This window comes from Lissotriton vulgaris, chromosome 7 (assembly GCF_964263255.1).
Source record: "Lissotriton vulgaris chromosome 7, aLisVul1.2, whole genome shotgun sequence".
NCBI classification, from domain to species: Eukaryota; Metazoa; Chordata; class Amphibia; order Caudata; family Salamandridae; genus Lissotriton; species Lissotriton vulgaris.
Genome location: NC_141695.1, coordinates 715,983,815 through 716,008,881, shown reverse-complemented (window position 1 = coordinate 716,008,881; position 25,067 = coordinate 715,983,815). Strand labels below are relative to the sequence as shown.

The 25,067-nt window shown below is 40.8% G+C and overlaps 1 protein-coding gene across 1 annotated transcript in view; it reads left to right on the top strand.

Annotated features, from left to right (window-relative positions):
• The window catches only part of RGS9 (regulator of G protein signaling 9), a 956,925-nt gene that overhangs the window by 322,941 nt on the left and 608,917 nt on the right, over positions 1-25,067 (top strand). The window contains exon 4 of the mRNA XM_086930945.1: positions 14,239-14,345. Coding sequence (XP_086787071.1) covers positions 14,239-14,345 — 107 coding nt within the window. The remainder of the gene's footprint in view (positions 1-14,238; positions 14,346-25,067) is intronic.

The following is a 25,067-nucleotide window of genomic DNA, read 5'->3' as shown; positions in this document are numbered from 1 at the left end:
TTAAGGCACTTCAAATGAAATCCCCCACCTTGTTGCTAGAGGATGAAAAGGACGTATTTAGAAATTTACGAGGGAGACTGCCCACACAACATCAGTGCCCTTCTGGGACTAATCAAACTTTTCAAACATCTTTTTGATAATCAAAGCAAAAATTATTGTCATTACAATGCTTCATGAGGGTACTAATTACAGAAATCAACAAATGCTAAAGGGTACTTATTAAAGTAAGGACAGGTTCCTTTCTTCGGGCAAATATTGTTTCTGTTTCGTCCAGATAAGCTTTAAAAGCCCCCCTCACTAGCCCAGGTTGCATCAGTTTTCCACAGATTAGTAGTATAGATGGGGTCTAAAGGTGTCAGATTTGTAGTCTGCCAGGAGCCCTCAGTTCAAATTTGCACTTCCCCTAATTTGTGTTATGTAGGTCAACGTTCTCACTCCCAGCCTCCCTACTCTCCAGTCCCATTACCTGTTACATTGTGCATCTGTAGTTCTTAGTAATATGGCAACAAATGTCGTCGTCCTCATGTTACAGATTGTCTCCCCTTTATGACCACTGAAAATAAACCGATTACAAACAACGTAGAGTGGTGTAAAGCGAGTGGTCATCCTCCTTCCACACCCAATAAGGACAGGCATTATTCATAGATAGATAGGCTGGCAGCAGAGGCACCACCTTCAACACACCATCTGTGGCTGGTTTGCTGCCAAATCTAGAGCTTTACGCAGGGCCTCCAGATTGGAAATACGCTAAAAAAAAACAGCTACAGAAAGTTTGTTTTGCCGTAGTGGCATACAGCAGCTCATAACAATTTTTTTACACTGAAACAGAACTCCAAAATGTGCCTCTCTTAAGAAACTCTAAACTAAAGTCCCTCAGACACTGGGAGTTTTCTCTCAGCATATGAGGACATTTGTGGACCTTTTGTGTCCAGAGCCACCGTGGTGATGGAGGTCTTTGACATGGATGTCTATCAGAACGACATCAGAAGGTTTGCCTTAAATATGTTTATCCTCCATTGCCATTTTCACCAGTGCCTGGTGTGTGCAATGGTATTCCTGATGGAAGAGCTGGCTATGACTCTCTCATTGAGAAACTCATGAATCCAAGAGGTCGCTGGATGGGACAGTTACACTTTTTGGCATATATCCTATTACCTCTAAACAATCCTTTCATGTTTATTTAAATATGTGTCATGCTTAGTTGTAGAATGTTTTTTTTAATCACATTCCATTGTATCTTAGAGTTCTGTTCAAGCCCAATAGGACAGTTGCTATGGATGAAGTCCTGTGTAGGCTGCGCCCTACTTTGCTCCTGTGCTTCTTATTAAATAAACAACTACTTCCTTTATAAATTCTTCTATTTTGGACAAAAAAAGAGATAGTTTAGGGCACTCAACAAACATATGTATATCGTCTGCCTTGGAGAGCTTACAACGTGAACAACAATATTCAGAATTCGTAAACTTAGACAACTTCTTGGGTGAAAAATACGCTCTATATAATGTAAACAAGTGATTTCGTTTTAAGGGGGCGGATTTAACAACCGTATGTAACAATTTGAAAGAATCTCCCCACAGACCTTGTAATTCACCATGTTGTAAAGCTGCTACTTCTCCCCATAATTTATTAAGTTCAAATTCCGTGACTTGATCTTTCTCATTTAGTGCCTCGTACCAAAAGGAAACTTCCTTTTTCCAGCTCCCTTTTTTCTTTACTAGATCAAATTTGGGATTAGTTGTAAGATCCCAAGTTATAGTGCTACACCAGCTAAATAACTGATAAAATGTGAATCTAGTAAGAGTTCCATTTGTTAACCTGGATAATGAGTCCCACTCCAATAATCTTGAGTCTACATGAAGATCCTGCCACTGTCCAATGCCCGCTATTCTAAGAGGAATCGATAATTGATCCCTAAGGCATTCGGGTGTTCCCGGCGAATCCCATATGGGAGCAAGGGGAGTGTAACAAAAAAATGCCCAATTTTTTCCTAACAAACACCCAATTTCTCAAAGCTGTTCCCAGGCCCTTTAATCTGACCTTCTTGTAGAACTTCTGGTCTCCGAACTTAAATAAAAAGGATTCTTTACCTTGAGGAATATTATGTAGCAAAGCTTGGAATAACTGACCCAAACAAGATGTGTCAGCTTTATCGGCCATTGACCTGAAGTTTTTAAAATGAAAAGCTTGACAGTAGTGGAGAATGTCTGGCATAGCAAGCCCGCCTGTCTTGATCTTTCTTCTAAGTTTTTTCATAGAAATTCTGGGCGATTTAGAGTTCCAAATAAAGGACCCTATCCGTCCCTGTATTTTGGCAATATCTTTGGAGCTAAATGAAAGAGGTATCGAATTAAACAGGAAGGTAATCTTTGGTAAGATGATCATCTTCAACAAATTCACTCTTCCAAAGATGTTTAGCGACAGTCCCGACCAACGATGTAGAAGTATATTAATATCCTTAAGTACCTTCTCCAGATTAACTTTCGGTATTTCTGAAATACTTTGTACCAAATGGATGCCAAGATATCTCATACGGGACTTTGTACCAGGAAACCTAACCTCCTGATTCCATTGCATGACCTCAGTTTTTTCTTTGTTAACTTTGTACCCCGAGACCTCTCCAAATGCTTCTGCTTGATGAAATAATTGAGGGATTGACGTTTCGGGATTAGATGTGAACATTAGGAGATCATCAGCATATAGGGCAAATTTTAAATTTAGCTCATTCAAGCGAAAAGGTTCAATTAGATCATCTGATCTTAGTTTGATAACAAAGGGCTCTAAATATAAATCAAATAATAGGGGGGATAGGGGACATCCCTGTCTGGTGCCACGTGTAATTTTTACCCAATCTGTAAGTAAATTATTTACTCAGAATTTAGCTCTGGGCTGGCAATATAACGCTTTTATCGATGTTATAAAGTTAATCGGTATGCCAAACTTTGACAGGGCTTCCCACAAGTACAGCCAACTTACTTGATCAAAGGCCTTAGCGGCGTCTATGGCTACTATGCTTAATGGTACCTCTCCCACTGAAGCAAAGTCAATTGCCGCAATGGCCTGAAAAGTCAATTCATTTAATTGTCTACCTGGCATAAAGCCCCTCTGGTCCTCATGAACAATAGTCTTAATGACTTTGGCCAATCTCGCTGCCAAAACCCCTACAAAGATTTTATAATCCACGTTCAGCAGCGAGATTGGCCTATACGACTCAACCAATGAGGGGTCTTTATTAGGTTTCAGAACCAGAGTTACTGTGGCCTCAGACCAAGTCGGGGGTATAGGATCTCCTTCTAGATGTATTCCATTAAAAAGGGTCGGTAAAATGGGACCTAAAATTTCCGACCCTATTTGGTAAATTTCGACTGGGAGCCCATCTGGGCCTGCAGCCTTACCCCTGGTCATCCTCTTAAGTTGATTGTGTACCTCTCCCTCCTTAATTGGTGAACTTAAAAATGAGCTATCCGTCTCAGTTAGGCGGGGTGTACATACCCCCTCCAGCCATTGAGCTACACCTTCGGAAGATATTTTATCGTTGCTCCCCATATATAGATTCTGCATATAAGTTTTAACTTCGCTCAAAATCTCCCCGCTATCTGATGATATATCGCCAGAGCTCTGTATCCTCAATCCGGATATCTGGTTCCTAACACGATCTGCCCTGGCCTTCCAAGCTAATATTCGCCCACATTTCTCCCCGTAAGAAAAATTCTGGAGTCTGCTCGCATCCCACCTTTCTTTGATAATTTTATCTAGGTTGGCCCGGTATTTAATTTTTAAGTTCTCTAACTCCTTTTGTATGGATACCATATTCATCCGTTGTTCTAAGGAGGCTTTCTGTAAATCCTGCTCTTTTTGCTTTATAAGAGATAAGGAGTCTTCATCTTCCTTTTTCCTGATTATATTTTTTCTTATCATTTCGGATATAAGTATACCTCTTAAAAAAGGCTTAAAGGCATCCCATAATATTTGATCTGGTACGGTGCCCTTATTAAGTTGAAAATATTCAGTCATATGTTTCAATCGTTTAAACTTTAGATTCTCTTGTGATAATAAGGATCTATCTAAGGTCCATCTCCTAACTTGTAAATTCTGTGGGAGCTTGACCACTAACTTTACTAAGGAGTGGTCTGACAATATTGCCGGGATCTATGCAGTGGAGAGGGTCTCAGAGAGAAGGCTTTGGTCAATAAGAAAGAAATCAATTGGTGAGTGATGCCTATGTCTATGACTATAAAATGAATAGTCTCTGTTGTTCCGATTTTTAGTCCTCCAGACATCTATCAAATTGAAATCTTTCATTATGTTTCCAAGCTCCCTTTTAGATCTAAGTAGTGGAGGTACAGGAGCCTTAAAAGTGCGATCCAATCTAGGATCGAATACCAGATTAAAATCCCCACCTAATATAATGGGAGCATTTAATTCGATAAGGCTAGTTTTTAGACTAATCAAAGCTTCTGGCGCATCTTGATTTGGGCCATAGTATACAGTACATGTTACCTTTATGTTTTTTACTACCAACAACGCAGTCAGCCATCTACCTGTATGATCTGTTTCATACTTCTCAACCCTTATTCCACTATTAATCCTAATAATTATCATCACTCCTCTAGTATTATCGCTCTGCTGAGAACAAAGAGTGTCCTGTATCCATTTTTGATTTTTAAAAGCCAATCTACACTCCTGCGGGTTAAGGTGGGTTTCTTCTAAAAGAAGAATATGGGCGCCAGACTTATTTAAGAATTCACAAATTCTACCGAGTTTCCTACTTTCCCTCAGCCCATTTACATTCCAGTTGATTATTTTTAATTTATTCTCCATATTCCTTGATTGTCACAAAAAGGGAAGTGGTCCTTAATTACATATTGACTCTTAGTGCTCTCAGAGTTTCTAGATATATGAGGAATTTTTTTTTTAGTGCCCTCTCTCTTCCCCCCCATCCTCCTCCCCCCGTGAGGAACCTTCCCTTATTACCTTTGGCGAAGACATCGCCATTTGAGTCCCTTCCCCCCAACTAGGATTCTGGTCCCATCCATGTATACTATACAGATCATGTGTATCTTCACCCATCTATCCACAAAATAATGGAATTCTTTTTTTAATTTTTTTTACATAAAGTTTTTTGTCCTTATTTGCATAACAAACAACAGACAAAGGGGCAGCAGCAGCAGCAAAGCGTGCCAGGAACAACAGGAGACGAGGCCAGCGCCGGAAAAAGCACAAAAGCGCCCAAAAAACCAAAGCGGCAATACTGGCGCAAAAACAAATAAGTGACAATACAATAGTCAATCTGTCTTCCGTGGACCTCACCATGGCTGAAAAACAGCTCTTAAGCCTTGGTCTTTCATACTGTCCAGCTACTGACTTCAACTATGCTAAGACTTGCATAGATGTCTACATGTATATAAGAAAACTCAAGCTCAAAAAATTCTTTGAAATTAAGGAGGGTCTGAGCAATAAGACACCTCAAGGAATTGGAGCCACGACTAATACTCTTCCCAATGTGCCCACACTTCCGGCAAGTGATACATGGACAGTACTTACAGTTTTGAATCTTTTGGGAAATGTTGCACCCACCAATGAGCTCGCATCCACACAGGATGAATTGAGAGCAGCTGCCATTCCCCAAATTGGAGCCAATATCAGTCCTTTCAAGCAAGCGTCTAAATACAATCCTACCATGCCCAGAGACTCTATTGATGTCTTCCAGGATGTGGTAGTGGAAGACCTTAAGCATTTGCATCATCGGATTAAACACAAAAAGCGATACAGGAGCAAACAGGAAACTAACTACCATGCCTTGGTTAAAAAGTTGGGTAATGATCATAACATCATTGTAACCACGGCCGACAAGGGGGGCAATGTGGTCATCTGGCCCCAGGAGGATTACGTCAAAGAAGCAAAAAGACAGCTTAGTGATGGAACTTGCTACTCTATGACCAACATGAGACATTTTGAAATCTCCAAAGAGACGCTTAAAAAATTACTTTTTAAGTACAAAAGGGAGGGCATGATTTCATCACAAGAATTTGAGTTCCTCCATGTTGAATTTCCTGTTTTGCCCAAACTTTATTTACTCCCTAAAATTCACAAGCTAACTAGACCGGTACCTGGTCGACCGATCATTTCGGCCATTGCAGGGGTGGCTGAACATGTCACGGAATACATTGATTATTTCCTGCAAGGCCTTGTCCAGGATTTACCGACTTATGTTAGAGACACAGGCGACTTTCTTGCCAAAATCCAGAATATCCAGTGGAATGATGAAATGCTCATGATTACCTTGGACATTGAATCGCTCTACACGAGCATAGAGCACATGTCGGGCCTAAAAGCACTAGATTTTTTCCTTGGGAAAAGGCCTATGAATTGTTACCAGCATAACAAGGTATTAATTGAGCTTACATCATGGTGTCTCAACAACAATTTCTTTCTTTTTGGGAGTGATCTGTATCTGCAAAAGCGTGGGGTCGCGATGGGGGCCTGTTTCTCCCCCAGCTACGCGTGCTTGCACGTGGGTTGGTGGGAGGAGCAGGTCCTCAAGCGGCAACACGCCAAAGTTTTTTCTGGTCGTGTTTTGCTTTGGCTTCGTTATATTGATGACGTTTTTTTGTTGTGGCATGGTGATAGGAATAGTGCACAACTATTCATTGATTCTATCAATATCAATAATGAAAACCTGAAATTCACTAGTTCCATCAGTGATTGTGAGACGGAATTTTTGGATGTAAAAATCCTCATTCAGAATGGCCAGCTTACTACTAAATTACATCGGAAAAGTACTGCTGGCAACAGTATTCTGCACGCCAGCAGTGCACATCCACGTCATGTAGTGGACAATATCCCTCTAGGTGAACTCTTAAGAATCAAGAGAATCTGCAGTACAGACTCTGATTTGGAATCCTGTATTAATGAAGCGTTGATCAGGTTCCGCGCCAGGGGCTATCGTGAATCAGTGCTTAAAACAGCAGTGGAGAAAGCAAAGAGTAGATCTCGTGCCTCTCTATTAGAGATCAAAAACACTGCTGATACATCTTGTGCATCTGATGACAGCACCACGAACCCTAGGTTCTTAACACCCTATAGTAGACAGGCCAGGCAAATAAAATCTATCTTGTCTAAAAGATGGCCGGTCCTTACTACAGATCCTGTACTAAAGCCCCAACTGACAGAAGCTCCTATTGTCACCTTTAGGAAAGGTCCCTCACTCAGGTCTCACATCTGCCATGATTTTCCTGAGCTTAGAAAAAAGCAGGAATGGATGAAAACAAGGACAGGTTTTATACGTTGTACCTCCTGCAGGGCCTGCAAATTTGGCAAAAGTACTAAGCAATATTATACGCCATTCAGTCCTGTCCCAATTCAGATCAGGGGGCAATACAATTGCAAAACTGAATTTGCCATTTATGTTTTAACTTGCACATGTGCACTTAGGTATATCGGCAGTACACGACAACCTGTGCATGTTAGAATCCTCCAGCATTTACGTGCCATTGTCAACAATGACCCAGCCTATCCTGTGGCTAGGCACTTCAAGGCAGTCCATAACAACAACTTGGAGTGCCTATCCTATTTTGTTATCTCTGCAATTGATAAACCTAGAAGGGGCGGAGATAGGGTCAGGATGTTGAGAAGAATGGAATCTCATTTCATTCTTGAGCTAGACAGCAGATCTCCCAATGGCCTCAACACCACGGAGGACCTACATGTGTTTCTGTAAATCAATTTTTGCATTGGCTGCCCCGTTCTGTATTATTTGAGGTATTGGGGCCCTGGTTGGCTGCCGCCTTCCCCCATGTGTTCTATAATATGTCTCCTGTTTGGGTTTTTGCACATAACATTTAATTTTTATATTTATGTTTTTCACGGTGATTCACTAGTTATGTATTTGTATTAATTCTTTGGTACACTTATTACGTGAGGACATAGACAATATGCTTTTTCTGTGTTTCCTGATTATTATATTTTTTCAACAGTTTTTGTGACAATGCCTTTCCTGTGATATGTATATCAAGGAACCCTCGCCCTATAAACATGCTGCTACTGTCGTATGTTTACATATTGCGTTGATTTGCACTTTGTTGGATATAGATGCTATACTATAATGTTTACAATTAGCATATTTTGCACAAAATCATTAGTATTACTATTGATTTTTACTTGCATCTTATATTGTATGATATTGATCATTTTTAAATAACGCACTTTGCACTTTCTTACGCAATTTTGTACTGCAAATATTCTAGGCAAGCGAGGGCCGCTTTTATATTTGGTATATATTTTTTGTATAGGCATTTTAAGCTCTTTTGATATCAACATTTAACTTCAATATCATGGGTTTTTAATATTGTCACTTGTAAATATGGATTCTAACCAGTTAATGAATTTTTCCGACTGTTGCAATTTCAAAAATGTTTGGAAAACAGACTATGCTATGCATGAACAGTAGTTTGTCCTCACTCTCTACTACCACGAGGTGTATGACGAAAAAATGAAAAAAATGCACTTTTTCACTGTTAAGCATTTAGTATTTAAACGCAAGCATTTCCAACTCTGATTGTCTGTGAGCAAGGGCGGATGCCCGAAACGCGTCAGATTGCTTGGTTCAGCTAAATAAAATCTGTGCTTTAAGTAAACTACCGGATCTGCGTGATTTCCTGGGTCGCTGTGGTCGGAGCCTGGGAGGTTGCACCTGCTTCATATATATATATATATATATTTTTTTTTTTTTGAATACCATTTTTTTTGTAGTTTATTTTCCCCTTCATCTCTCCCTCATATTCCAATACTGCAGCTTTAATAAGACTATATATATCTGCATCTCTACAAAAATGGTAATTCTATTAATTTGATCCACTAAACTCTCAAATTTAAACATTCCGTTATTTCAGACTTTCTGAACCTCTTTCAGACTTATTACAAAGTCGTCTAATTCCTGCAGGGATGTGAAATTGTAAGTCTTGTTATTCCATACCACCCGCAGAGAAGCAGGAAATTTCATCATCACCTGAGCACCCAGACCTCTTAATTCCTGCATCCTGGTCCCCAACTCCCACTGTCTTTGGGCCGTCACTCTACCCACATCACAACGAATTAAATACTTTGAGGAACCAATCTGAAGTGAAGAGTCAACGAGAGCCCTGCCTAATATTAATTCTTTAACAGAATAGGATAGGAAATTTACCAAAATTTTCCTGGGGGCATTTCTATCAGGATGTCTACGAAAGGGATCTCTATGGGCTCTCTGTATTTCGCGCTCCAAGTCAATATCTCTTTTTTGGTCCAAAATAGAAGAATTTATAACAGAAGTCTGGAATATACGGTTTAAAATCACTCCGATGACCATCTTTTTTGGATTAGAGTTTGGGTCTCAGCTTAATGAGATAAGGACTAAATTTATATTTTATGCAATGATTATAGCTAGACGAGAAATATGTAAACTTTGGAAGTCGGAGATTTCTCCCATCTTTGCAGATTTTTTAAGCTACATTATATATATCAGCGAAGCTGATATTGCATGTGATAACTCTAGCCTTGATAAAATTTGGGCGGCCTTGGTGGCTTGGCGGAACCAATGAGATATATTCCTGTGATTTCACCTGGGTCCTGTGGGTGCTTGGTATCCTACCCAACCGAGGGCCGAACAGACTATAGGGTATGGAGTGGACCTAGCTCACAGTGGAGGCTGGAGGGAGATCTTACCTCCTCTCCCATTCTGGAGCGAATTTGGTAGATTTGGTCCAACTGGCCGGAACATCGTAATGGAGAGAGGAGGAGATACCCTTTCTAGAATACCCACTTCTGGTATATGAGGAATAAAAAAAAATTTAAAAAACCAACTACTTCCTTAATCAATTCAAGATTCATACTTTACAATTGGCGACGAGAGTGGAAGAAGAGAAGAAGAACTAGGAAATCCCCTGAACTAATTTGAATTTTCTTCTCCATATCCTTATTCCTGGATTGGATTTTTTCATTATATTTCCTCAATCTTACTCAAAATTTCGACGATTTCGGATTAATAGAAGTCGCGTGAGTACTTTTATGACGACTTGGAAACCGACTTATTTACCTTCCGTGAATTTGGGAACTAAATATTTACTTTGAAAGTTGCCTCGCTATTTCAACTATTCTGCTCTGATTATCGAGCTGCACGTTATTCTGGGAGGTTTATCTAGTGCGTGGCCTGGATTGTTTGACCGCATATTGGATCAGTGTGTTAAACTCTCTAGAAACATTGTTTGGGTTATCGAGTCCATTTTTTAAAGACATCAATATTTCTCGTTGTGGAGCATAGCGCTAGGCAACTATTTACTTACTTCATTCTATGTTCCTTTCCTTCGCTGTAGTTCGGCATTCTTCTCCTGACGCTCACATCCGCTGCGTTTTCAGATGCAAGTTGTCATCGCGCTGATCACGTATGACGCTTAACGCTGTGTGGTGACGTAGGAGGATGCACAACGCTGCGTGGTGACGTAGGACGTCGGCAGCCATCTTAGTTTCCTTGACAACTGAATATAAACATCCAGAAACGGAGATCTACGATATCTCGTTGCTGTTCTTCACATTTTGCTCCATTCTTCATCCAAAAAAAAATCTTTTTTTTGCATGGTGAACAATTAGTAAGACTTATTATTCTAATTCATATGAGTTATTGTTTTTTTTGTTTAAATTTTATTCATTTTGACTTGTAAACAATGGCTTCTCAGAACTTTACTATTCAATCACCCCAGGCATTTTGGCCCACAGGTTCTGAACCATGCATGAAGTGGTTACAATGGAAAGCTTACTTCTTGAATTTCATTGAGACTATTGACGAAGACGGAACAATGAAACCTGAAAGGAAAATAAAATTATTTTTACATTACGTTGGTGCTTGTGGTCTTAAAATTTATGATGAAATGAGTAAAACAAACGGTTCCTAAGACTGCCTCACTTTAAACGTTTAAAGTGAGGCAGTCTTAGGAACCGTTTGATACAGGAAACTAAAGAGATGGCAGGCGTACTGTAAGATGGTAATGTTTTGAAAAAACGCACATGTTATTCGGCTAACGAACAAAAGTGTAAACGGGGTCTGCATAATCGCTCAGTATAATGACATAGTTAAATGCGTCTTTTTGATGTTTCACCATTGTAACGGGAGCGAGTGATTTGAGCTCTTGGTTTATGGGGGTTGGATAGCGAAGGACACTCACAAGGGAAGATTGCAAGTTCACGTATTCATATGCGTGAAGTTTGGATAAGAATGTTTTTAATCTTTACTTGTATATAGGCAACATTAGTATACATATATCAGACCTAAAGCATTGTTTTATATTATTGTTTCCTAGACTCCCCTGACGAAGGGCAATGAAATGCCCGAAATGCATTGGGTTTTAAATAAACAACTGCTGCTTTGAACCATCTGTTGTACTGAAATCGTATTTGCGAAAAGAAGAGGCCTGGATGGGCACCCGCTTGTGCAAGAAGTTTTTCTGTTACAAATTGTTGAAATGTGGACATGTCAAAGGAGATGAAAATAATCATTAGCGATATGGTCAAGATTGAAGTAAACGTTAAAAAATTGGATTAACGAAAGATAAACGAATGGAATTAGTATCCAAAAACTCGCAGTGCAGCTAGGGAGTGGAGGGTTAGTCATACCCTCCCCACATGCTTGTACGTTAAGTCAGTGCATCCGGGCATTGCACTACCCTGGCTGGCACGCACACAGGACAATTTAAGATTAAACTTGGAAAGTATATAAAAAACTGAAGAAAACGGTGTGCACGCCACCCCTTTCGATTGTTATAAAGATCATTGTGGCATAGTTAAGACTAAACAAAATGTCAAGAGATGGTACTGGTGGCCTGGTGCGGATTTAGCTGCTGAGAGAATTGTTCGTGATTGTATTACTTGTGCTAATTCCGACAAAGTACTTAACACTCTTAGACCTGATATGTGTGAACCCATCATTCCAGATGGTCCTTGGCATACTGTTGCTATTGATATTATGGGGCCTGTAGGTGATTTTCATAAATACATAATATCTATTATTGATGTTTTCTCAAGGTGGCCTAACATTGCTGTTGTGGATAAGGTAGATTCTGTTAAGGTTTTGGAATTTTTAGACAGAGTTTTCATTGAAGAGGGTCTTCCTGTTCAAATTACAAGTGACAATGGGGTACAATTCATGTCTAAATTGGCAAAATCTTATTTTGAAAGAACTGGTATAATTCATAGAACTACATCTTTGTACAATCCGAATGGAAATGGTCTTTGTGAGACATTTAATAAAGTACTCAAAATGCTATTCAAATTGCTGGTGTTAAAGGTGAGGATTGGGAAACACATGTATTTAAGGCAGTTTGGTCTTATAGGACTAATATTCATGATGCGTTGCAGCTGTCTCCTTTTGAGATAATGAGAGGCCGTATTGCTAGGACAAACTGTAATCCTGATTAGTTGCATAAACATTCATGTGTGGATATTTGTCTGAATGAAGTTAAACATAATGTTCTTGAGAAACATCAACAATATAAACGGAATTTTGATAAGAAATTCAGTGATGGGTTGGTTGATATCAAGGCTGGAATGTGGGTTAAGGTTAAAAAACCTTGGAAAGTAAAAAAAGGGGAAATCGCAATTTTCTGAACCTTTGTTAGTTAAGAAGGTTTTACGTAATGCAGTACTTTTGAGTGATGGTAAGGTATGGAACCTCCGTAGAATTGCTATTTTCAGAGGCAAGAATGAAATAAGGAATGATTCTGTCATGCCTTCTTCTTCCTGTTCTTCGAAAGTGGGAGAGCTTTTTATTCCTCAAAAGGAGGATCATGGTGGCATCATTGTTTCGGAGTGTGTATGTTCTTCTGGTGAGATCTCTGAGGTTGTTCAACCTTCTGGAGATGCTACCATTGGGACTAGTGCTTCTGGAAGTGAGGTTGTGAATGATCCTGTTTTTGTGGCTCCTACTTCTAGTAATGATAGTTTGTCAAATTCTGATTTTGTTGATAGGAATGTTTTAGACAGTAATGTTGATAATCTTAAGAAACGTATTCCAGTTAAACCCAAATGGTTAGACGATTTTGTGTGTTAATTTTTGGTTGTGTTTTGTTTTGTTGTTTAAAGAGGAAGATGTGTCATATTTCTTTAAATATGTGTCATGCTTAGTTGTAGAATGTTTTCTTTTAATCACATTCCATTGTATCTTAGAGTTCTGTTCAAGCCCAATAGGACAGTTGCTGTGGATGAAGTCATGTGTAGGCTGTGCCCTACCTTTCTCCTGTGCTTCTTATTAAATAAACAACTACTTCCTTAATCAATTCAAGATTCATACTTTACAAATCCCCTATGTCGGTTTCTTATGCTTCATTTAGTACTCAGGAGTCTGTTGTGAGGAATGGGCCACATACCTATGCAACGAGGCACACTCTGAAAGTGTGTCACCTTAGCTGGAGAGAGGGGTGGGACGGTGAAGGGCAGGGTGAAGATTGTCCTTCAAACTTACATGCTTAGGTTCTCCATTTGGCCTGGTTTGGGAGTCCTATGATTGCATCACACACACATGCGCGCAGACACACACACGCACTCACACAAAAACACACACTGACACGCGAAAGTACACATACACACTTTCTATCTCTTGTTTTCTCGTTCTCTGTCTTTCTGTGTAGAGAATGGTTTGTCATGAATCACAGTCTAGAACACTGCCTAGGGTTCTCTTCTACCAGACTTTTGTTCTGTGACCAGTGATCACCCAGGGCAAGGTAGAAGACTGTTTGTTGCCCAGAAGTATATACAGGGTTGGGTGCCCTATTCTGATGACCCCACATGTCTGCCCTCCATTGGGTCTTGCTGTGGTCTGAATGTAGCCCGGGATATCCACTGAAGCAGTAGGGGAACATGGCATCCCTGGGATTGACTATCAATAACTCAAGAAGGACCAGGTGACCACCTGTTCAGGTTTTGGGCTGACTATGCCCTGACCTTGGGTAACCTTGTCATCAACAGGAGCTTGCCCACAGACTCATTTACCCTTTAGTAAAGGCAATCGCTCTGGTTACCTGGTCACATGACTCAGTCGGCAGGGTCTTTGTTGGGAGGGACCTCTACATTCCTCTTCTGATGTAATATTTTGAACGGTGCATTTATTTCAATATCTTCTTATGAGAACATAAACCTTTGTGCACAGGGGTCACTGGTAATACCAAGTTTATTGATGCTTCAAACTCAGGCGCCTATCTGCTCTTTTTTTTCTTTCAGAGGGGCAGCATCTGGGGAACTTGATGACCCAATATGGATACATTTACCCACTGCAGGAACCAAAGAACCTTATTCTCAAAGCAGACAACAGTCTGTACCGCTTTCAGGTGAGCAAACTATTCTAAAGTTCTGGACGGACATTTAAACAAACAGCAGTATTGTGAAGGCTGCAGAGAAGCAGGTTCTGCTGAACGATTGGAAGGCGTTGGGTTGGGGAACTGGAGGACAGGTGATGAAAATAGCATAGTGCTACATTATTTATTTATGCAGGTTGAATAAATATATATGCGCTTACTCAGCTGCCAATCCAGTCTAATGCCTTTTCACTTTCAGTCAAAAAGAGGCTGTGGGAGAACCCGCAGTTTGGGAAATGCACAGCTAAAAGACAAGATGTCTCAAAAACAGTTTAACCAATACAATGGTGCTAGTAGTGAGAAATGCTCGAAGGCAATAGGTTCATTTGATATCATCAACTTTAGTAGTATTTCATTATGCAAATCAAATTTAGAAAAGCATTGTTAACATATACAAAACATTGAAGTTCAATATAGACTAGCCCTGTCTATTTTCAAAGCAATACTAAGCAAACGCAAAATTCTAATCATCAGCATGTGACTCCAATAACATATGATTCTTTTTTCAAAAGTCCCAATGCATTTCGGGTTATGGAAACCCTTCGTCAGGGGAATTGGTTTTCATACATATGAAGATTTTCACAGTCAATGTAGTCTCCACAGAAATCTAAAACACAACAACATGCAGTAAGAATACTGCTGAATATGTAGGATTTGCACCCCAAAATGTGCAGTGAAAGGAAAAGTATTAAGGTGTGTCCAGTTCAAACTACAATGCATGCAGTTACAGAGTAATGTGTGACATAGGATGTATGAAGTTGAGTGGTAAAGAGCCCAAACCGATAAGATGTGCATGAAACTGCAGTGCCTTGCCTGAACGTTCCAAAGTGCGCTGACCGCAACAGGGAGTCTGTTGCAATGCGGAGCAAAACTGTAAGCGTTATCTGAACGAAAAAGGAAAGAAAGGGAAAAGAATAATGAGCGTATGCTCATGTAGTGGTCCCATAGAGAACTGAGGGATAGCGTGCTGAGGCTTACCGGAAAGAAACCGGAAGGTATTCCTGTAGTGGTGTCGAGACCGGGGCTCGGGGACTGTTCTAATGAGCAAGGAGAGACGCGCAATTACTATCCCACGTGTATCGATGGATCACGAAAGACAGGAGTCTAAGGAAAATAGTTATTACGTACCCGAAATGTGAAAAGACCGTGTCTATAGATTCCCTCGCTCGGTGCAACGCGTAGTCCATAGATATTTCCCAGAATACTATGCGTAAAAGGGAAGTGTACTCTAGCTATAAAACGGAAAGTAGAATGGTTTTTTTCATACACATTCCTGATTAATACCTCAATTTTATTTCATCCATATTCCTTTTATCCTCCGTCGTTTCTTTTGTTTATACACATGGGGTTCTTTTCTTTTTAATTACCACTAGTCCTCGCACTCTTTATCAGTTCTATTACATATATGCCTCTTGTGTAAATGGTAGCACTTTAGCCCGTTTTCCATATCCTTTTTGACATTAGGGTCATTTTTGCTATACAGAGACCTTTCCGTTTTATAGCTAGAGTACACTTCCCTTTTACGCATAGTATTCTGGGAAATATCTATGGACTACGCGTTGCACCGAGCGAGGGAATCTATAGACACGGTCTTTTCACATTTCGGGTACGTAATAACTATTTTCCTTAGACTCCTGTCTTTCGTGATCCATCGATACACGTGGGATAGTAATTGCGCGTCTCTCCTTGCTCATTAGAACAGTCCCCGAGTCCCGGTCTCGACACCACTACAGGAATACCTTCCGGTTTCTTTCCGGTAAGCCTCAGCATGCTATCCCTCAGTTCTCTATGGGACCACTACATGAGCATACTCTCATTATTCTTTTCCCTTTCTTTCCTTTTTCGTTCTGATAACGCTTACAGTTTTGCTCCGCATTGCAACAGACTCCCTGTTGCGGTCAGCGCACTTTGGAACGTTCAGGCAAGGCACTGCAGTTTCATGCAAATCTTATTGGTTTGGGCTCTTTACCACTCAACTTCATACATCCTATATCACACATTACCCTGTAACTGCATGCATTGTAGTTTGAACTGGACACACCTTAATACTTTTTCTTTCACCGCACATTTTGGGGTGCAAATCCTAAATATTCAGCAGTATTCTTACTGCATGTTGTTGTGTTTTAGATTTCTGTGGAGACTACATTGACTGTGAAAATCTTCATATGTATGAAAACCAATTCCCCTGACGAAGGGTTTCCATAACCCGAAATGCATTGGGACTTTTGAAAAAAGAATTATATGTTATTGGAGTCACATGCTGATGATTATAATTTTGCGTTTGCTTAGTATTGCTTTGAAAATAGACAGGGCTAGTCTATATTGAACTTCAATGTTTTGTATATGTTAACAATGCTTTTCTAAATTTGATTTGCATAATGAAATACTACTAAAGTTGATGATATCAAATGAACCTATTGCCTTCGAGCATTTCTCACTACTAGCACCATTGTATTGGTTAAACTGTTTTTGAGACATCTTGTCTTTTAGCTGTGCATTCCCCAAACTGCGGGTTCTCCCACAGCCTCTTTTTGACGTTATAATATGGGAAACTAGGGTCGTTTTCCAACTCAGGAATAGCACGCATCTTCTTTACACACTAATAAAATAACTTACCCTAAACTAAGAATTTCACACATAATTGTTGCAACGTAGGTGTGCACCTGCACCCCCCCTTTATTGTTTTCACTTTCAGTGGCATTTTGGGAGTCCTGGCGATCCCTAGACGAGTGGAAGCCTTTGTGAGATTGATAAGACCCGCTATGTGTTCACGAGGGCGCGGGAGCCAAAATGGCAACTTATGTTGAACTATCCTGCTGACAAGCCATTGTCTCTTAATCCTTGGTCAGGAAATTCTCCAAAATATCTATTCCATTGAGCTCCTTAAATCAAGAAGTAGTTAAACAGAGCACCATACCCCAACCCCCCCCCCCCGGACCCCCTCCATTGTCTCTTAATCCTTGGTCAGGAAATTCTCCAAAATATCTATTCCATTGAGCTCCTTAAATCAAGAAGTAGTTAAACAGAGCACCATACCCCAACCCCCCCCCCCGGACCCCCTCCCGCGCCAACGCCCTATAGATCTTTCTTAGCATGGTGTGTAATGGAGTAAGGAGGGGCCGGCTCGTGCTCAGCTCCTGTATCATTGTACAGGGTATTTGATACATACTTTTATTTATAAGTACACATGGGACCCTTCTGTTACTTTCCTTCATTTTCCAGCTGAATGGTACCCATACAAGGTCATCTCCCTCACTGCTGGTTTGTCACAAACAATGTGTGCACCTGAGAGTGGGCATTTTCTCGGTCATGTTAGCCTGAGTTATAAAAAAAATGGCAATCCAAGCACAAACGTTTTTAGCTGCTCAAAGCAAAGTGACAACTCAGCCTGAATTTCTAGGTCTTTAATCTGCACTACTCATGTACTTCACACACTACATATATGTGCATCGAAGTGGACAAAATTAACATTGTGCACCACACGCAGCCAGGCCTGTACTGCATGTTGCATGGGATTACAGATAGAAGCCTTGTCACATACGGCTCCGTGTTGTCCCCATTCCAGTCGTCTGTGTAGCTGAGTGCCAGGTGTGCAGGAGATCAATGTACATCTTGTTTAGTTTGGGAATTTAATTGTTTACAGCTGAGGTTGGGAAAGATGTCCTGGGAACGAAGCGGTGAATGTCACAGCTCCAAATGGAGCTTGTGTAAGAGTAGTTGCCCTGTACACCAATGATTTAGAAGTAAGGCTCCCCAAAGAACTACACGATATCTTGTGTAACATTCAATATCACTGCGCTCTATTCTACTCTGCACCACTGCACTATACTCCACTGCTCTCTACGCTATTCTACTTGTTACACAAGCGAAGAGGAGGCAGTACCCTGTCTTGCGAATTAAAGTTCACTATTGCATCAAACATCAGCCAGTTTCAAGGTTAATCCAACAAGGCAACCTCCTCTGTACAACTGTGAAGTGTTTGTGCCAAAACAGGAGCAAGGGGCAGCAGGCTGATCTGCTAGAATAACGTTCTCTTTGCTGTCCCTTGATAAAAGAAAGAACAAAAAAAGCCCAATCTAAGCTGAACAGGCAGATAGATGAAGACAGCATTTCTGCAGACAGAAGTTTGCTAATAGGAATTCAGCCATGTGTATACAGTTCCCTTTGCTGGCTTTCTCTTATTCTGAATTGTACAGATTGGGTGTCATCACCAGAAATATAAACTGCCTATCATATAAGAGAGTGCAGAAGGTGGAAAATAAAGCTGATGGTTCAGCTGCTAAGTGACATTCTTTATTGAGATGTGTTGTGTTTTGGAGGGTGTGCTTGTAACGCTCTGTTGCAGAATAAAGCACAACTGATTATGGTACTTTTTTGGCTCATGTGTGGGCTTTTGTGATTCTTGTTCATTTGCTTATGTGTGAGCAAACAGCTAGACCTCAGTAAATTTCAAATACCTCTGTTGTGTGCACGTCAGGTGGACATGTGCCTATAGCAGGAATATCTGGGGCATGTGTCAGAAGGAGTTTTCTTGTCAGTGAATTAATGAGAGGACAAGCTGGAATAACTTTATACTTGCGCTAGAAACAGTGGGGCATATTAGCAAGAACCTCGTTAAAATTATCGCTGTTTTAGCGGCAGGAAGCTGTCGCTAAAAAGGCGAGGATGGGCTTGCTAATATGCGTTTTAGAATTCCAATAGAAGTCCAGGTTAGATGTCCTGCCCATCTAAACTGGGCTTCTATTAGCAAGCCCATTGTCGCCGTTTTAGCAGCAGTTTCCTGCCGCTAAAATGGCAATAATTTTAACAAGGTTCCTGCTAATATGCCCCTTTGTTTCTTATGTTGTAGTTCTCTATGAGCCAATGAGCGAGTGAGTCATGTCTTTTTAGGCGGAAGCCTATCAGACCCCACAGCTGTCTGGTTTGCTAACAGCATTTTAGGGACATACTCAAAACTTCCCTGGAAATTAATTCTGGCCGTTGCTTACTATTGGCTTTCTGGTTTTGTAACTCACATTTGCTTGCTTTCTATTTGCTGGCTCTATTTGTTTGAGGCTATCCAGCTTGAGTTCATCCTTTTCCTTCCCCAAACCCTATTTACTGTCATCTTCCAACAATGCTCGATTTCCGTAACTATGCCTTTAAATCTTATTCTTATCTTGTCACATTTGCTGTGCATTCAAGGACAGAGGTCAGATGTGAGACACTGTTTTCCAAGGAGCTTGGGCCCAGATGTAGGTAAATTTGATTTACCGACTCTAGAATACCGGATTTTACCGATTCGGTATTCTAGATTCGGTAAATCAGATGTAGGTAAAAATTCGGTAATTTTTACCAAATCTGTATGATTTGGTAATTACCGAATCGGTATTTACCGATTCGGCAAAATTACCGATTTTGCAAGGGTGACAGGGTGTCACTTTGACACCCTGTTGCACCCCCGATTTTGCCTTGTGTGCCATGTGACACACATACATGCCCTTATGGCATGTCTGTGTGCCACATGGCACAGGTGTACATGCACAGATGTGCATGTACAATGGAATTCGTTATTTACCATGTAATAGTATTACATGGTAAATAACGAATCGGTAATGGCCCGTGGCACTGTTTTCAGTGCCACCTACATCTGTATTTACCGATTCGGTAAATTTACCGATTCTGTATTTTACAGAATCAGTAAATTTACCGAATCGGTCAATACACCGATTCTGTAAATTAAGCCTACCCACATGTCAAATTCCAAATACCGGTCGGTAACGGCCGAAATCGGCCGTTACCGACCGGTAATTGGCGACCTACATCGGGCCCTTGGTATTTAAATTCTTGGTCTGACTTGAAAATGAGAAGATTTATGTGATAATCATGCTGGGTGCTGGGATGTGCATCAGAAAGACTCTATGATGTTATTTCATTTTTCGCACTCAACAAAATTTAAATATCTGTAACTGAATTGTGCACATCTTTCAGAATATATCAGAATTAGAAAAGCATATATAAAGCACATTTGTTCATAATTCTGAAGTGTGGTTGAACAAATGTTTTGCTAATGTAAAGCAAATCAATACACTAGATGACATTTCCACAACATTATAGTTTGTGCGCTGTAGACTTTTTTTAGTAAAACTGTATGTCTGTGCAAAGGTAATGATCCTTTCAATTGAAGATGTGCTGTCTGTAATGGCAGTATGCTACCACACCTTCCATACTTCACTTTACTTCTGTCCACTACATTCTATGTCTTTCTACTCTGTACCACTCTACTCAATGCCAATTCACTCTACCCCACACTGCTCTACTATGCACCACTGCACTCTACTCCACTCTACTCTGCACCACTCAACTCTGCAGCATTGTATTCTGTGTCCTTTACTCTACACCAATGAACTCTACTCTGTACCTCTCCATTCCATGAAAGTGCACTCTATGCCAATCCACTCTAATCTATTCTGCACTCAACGCCACTCTACTCTATGCCACTGTACTTTTCCATGCGCCACTCCACTCTAATCTGAAACAATCTACTCTACACCACTGCACTTGGTGCAACTGCACTTGGCGCCACTCCACTTGGCACTACTCCACTCTACTCTGCACTCCACTCGGCACCCCTGCACTGTACGCCAATGCATTCTTAAGTGTTTTACAAAGAAAATCAATGCACTCCACGCCCATCTACTCTGCACCATTGGACTCTATAGCCCTATACTCTTCTCTGCAACACTTTACGCCGCTGCACTATATGCCACTGCACTGTACACCATTGTGCTCTATGTCACTGCACACTACCCTACTCTATTGTACAATGCACTATTGTACTCTACTACACTGCTCTCTACGCCACTCTACTCTTCCCACTCTACTCCACTGCACTTTACACCACTGCACTCTATGACTATCTAATTTGCAACACTGCACTCTACACCACTGCACTCTACTCTGCACCATTCTACTTTACACCACTCTACAGCAATGCACTCTACTCCACTGCACTCTACCCTGCACCACTCTCCTTTATTCTGTACCATTCCACTCTATGCCAGTGCCTTTGCACCAATGCACTCTACACCACTTTAGTCATAATCAATGCACTCTACCCCACTCTACTTTGCAACACTGCGATCTCCACCACTGAAATCTATGCCACTATTCTCTGCACCACTGCAATCTATGCACTACACTCTACTCTGCCCCGCTATACTCTACTGCACTCTAACCGAATGCATGGTATCCCTCTACACTCTATGCCACTGTACTCTGCATTGCTGCACTCTACACCATTGCTCTTTATGACAGTCCACTCTATGCCACTAGACTCTACTCTGAAACAACTCTAAGCCACTGCACTCTTCTCCACTCTGCACCATTCTACTCTATTTCACTCCACGCACCTGCAATCTACCCTGTGCCTCTCCACTCAACTCCATGCTGCTGTACTCTACGTCACTGCACTTAATGCCAATGCACTCTACACCACTTTTCTCCAAACCAATAAACTCTATGCCATTGCACTCTTCACCATTCTACCCTGCACAGTATGCCACTATAGAATAGAGGAGAAATGGCAGCAAGGGATAATTAAGGCCGCACTACCTGACTGTACACAATTCTGGACAGCTCCAAGTCCCTGTTGTCCACCTCCTAGGTCCACTGCCAATGAACCCAACTACTATATTACAAACAAAAGAGCACAGAGAGGCAATATGCATGTAAACAAGCACAAATGCTAAACAGAACAATCTATCTGGACTCTTCAATGACGTTGTCAAATCTCTTTAATAGTTGCTTGAATCACAAAGCGTAATGCAGTGCCAATGCAGCCAACGCGTTTCACCCTGAATAGGGCTTCCTCAGGGCAATGATACACTGTATGGTACTCTGTAGTGTACTCTCGATTGTACGCAGATTGCTAAGAAATCTGTGATAACTCAAATTGACGATGTTAGTTGCCAGATTCATAGAAACAAATCTAATTCCTTATCCTCACATCCAAACGAACGATAGAATGTTCACTGTAATAGGTAGAACATCTAAAAATATCTCATCCGAATATCAAGTGCACCGTGAGCACTTACCGGGGGACGCAATGTCTCTTAATCACGCCACCAAAGTAATGAATTACTTTGGCGGCGTGATATCACAGCACTCTATGCCACTCCACTCTATGACACTCTATGTTACCCAACTGTATTCCATTCTGTGGCCTTACACTCTATGACACCCGACTCCCTTCACAACACTCTACTCCATGACACTCCACTTAACTCGGCTTTAAGACACGCCCTTCCACTCTCCTTCCCCGCACTAACTTTTAGCCATGCTGAATAGCAGCCATTCTGGTGTACAACTTGGCTAAACCTTATTGGCAAAGCCAATAGTTCTTGCATAGGTCAGACCTATTGGCATTGCTAATTGCTAGCTGTGTGCGCCCAGCCACTCCACACACACCGTTACCTGTGAATTTTGTTTCCCACTGGGAACTGAGGAGTGAATATCATAGCTTTTATTGGGGCATCTGCCTGATTTTGAAGAAAAGCCCCTTGTCCTGTACATTACGCAGTACTTTGTTACCTCAGTTCAAGTTTTCCCTTTTACAAGGTGGTAGGCTACTTACACAGGTATTTATTTGTTAAAACTGGAGTCGTTTTCATCAACCAGGCTGTGCTTACTATGTGGGTCTATGTGAATTAAATAATGTTGTTTCTTGCAAGTGGGTGGGATGCACATTTTAAGTACTGCTCGGACAGTGTTTTTGCAAAGGATCTACTTTCATTAGTTACATAGACAATGCCCAGATGAAGAAATCGATTCCGGAACTCTGGTTTTATCGATTTTGACCAATCCACTCTAATTGTTTCTCTTCAGAAGTGGTTAGCTAATAGGTTGTATGGAGTTTTCTTTTTAGAGGGCATTTCTTTTGTCTGTAGTGTAGAAAAGTATTCCTTATCCATGTAATCAAGTATTTATCAGTGTTTAATCCTCACGTGATACAATGGCTGCTATACTACTAACAACGACAAACGTTAAAAGCAGCACAGTGCTTCGTTCTCATTGTATATTTACAGTGTGGTCACATTTCCAGCAAGTAGTTGTTAATACACTTAACATCGAAAGAAGCGCATAATGTGTTTAAGATCGCGATAAACATACTAAGACTATCACACTTTGAGGGCATCTACTACTTTCGTACTTACAGAGCCACAAAAAGTAGCATGCTGAAGCCAAAGCGAAGGGCCCCATAGCAGTTAAGAAGCTATTGACGGATTGTAAGCCTCTGCTGCAGCCTTCCTATAGCTCTGTTCAGAATTCCTTATACCTCTGTAAACCTTTGAACTTTCTGTAAGCCTCCAAAACAATGGATCTCATCAGTTTTCTTCTATTCCCAAAATTCCCTTCTAAAATTGTTCTTGAATGCATTCTGCACTCTTCTTTAATTTAGCATTTCAATGTGCAAAATACATTTAGTTCACCATCCTACACCTTAACCGTTTAATCTCTGTTCTTAATGCTATCGTCTCTCATCCCCTTGTTCTTCCATCCAGTTATCTCTATCCGAAAATTCTTTGAATGAAAAGGTATCTTCTTTACCTTCTCCAGCGATCTTATTACCCACCCTCTGGGTTGCACCTGAGCAGCACATGGTTGATCCCGCAATGTACTTAGGATTTTGCTTTAGTGGTATCTGGACTGAGTCTGCAGACCGTCTACTGTGGCATATACCTAATATTTCTTAGATTTGTCTTAGCAGCCTCTAGGTTGACCCAGGTGCTTTGTTTGTAAAAGAATGCATGTCGGAAGGCGATGTTCTGCTTAGAAGCTCACTGCCATTGCTATTACATGTCAACACACCAAATAGTAAGGCTGCGTAGTCTGGAATCCACCTCATGCCTCTTTAATCGACTACCAGACATTCTCTTTCCCTTTATCTCATATTGCAGATTCCTTCTTTCTCAATCTGTAATGAGTTTTTCGTCTTACTCTGTTGCTGTTTTTCTATATTTCACATCTGCTTCTTACTGCCTATTCTGCCATTCTCTCTTTTGCTTGATTCGATGTCTTATGATGAAAAATAAGTTCCTGTTCCCAACTATGAACTCTGGTCCCCATCAACTGCAGTCAAGAACGAAATTAAGCACTGCTTCTGTCAGTGGATGATTAGCATTATTGTGGAGTTTACCTTATATGAGGGGCCCCATATAAACACATAATAAAATAAAACTATGTCCAGCATTTGTGCATGAAGAGTCGAAAATGTGACTAAAGAATTTCATAATCATAAGGGAAGGAGGAGTGCTCAAAGATCAGGAAGACACAGCCTCCTCATTTTGCTACCTCGCCTGCCAGTAATTTACTCTGCGACATACAGCGAATTCCCACAAAGAGTAATGTAGTAGACTGTATGTTCCCCTGCAAGTATATGGAAAAGCCAGTGTGTTTTTTTCCATTTAGGGACAGCATTTCCCACTACATGAAAAAGGTTGCATGCTTCATCATAAGGACCATTCCTCACACTGATACAGGCTAGTATGAATGTAGGCTACAATCTTTTGTTGCTCAGGGGGAACTCTGAGGGTGTCAAAAAAGGAGACCTAGTTGGTGCCTGTCTGTCTTCTTTTACACCTTTTTTGCTACAGTTTTCTTCTTAGCACAGATCTCCTCCTGCATTCATATGGTGTTAGTATGTAAAGAGTTCTG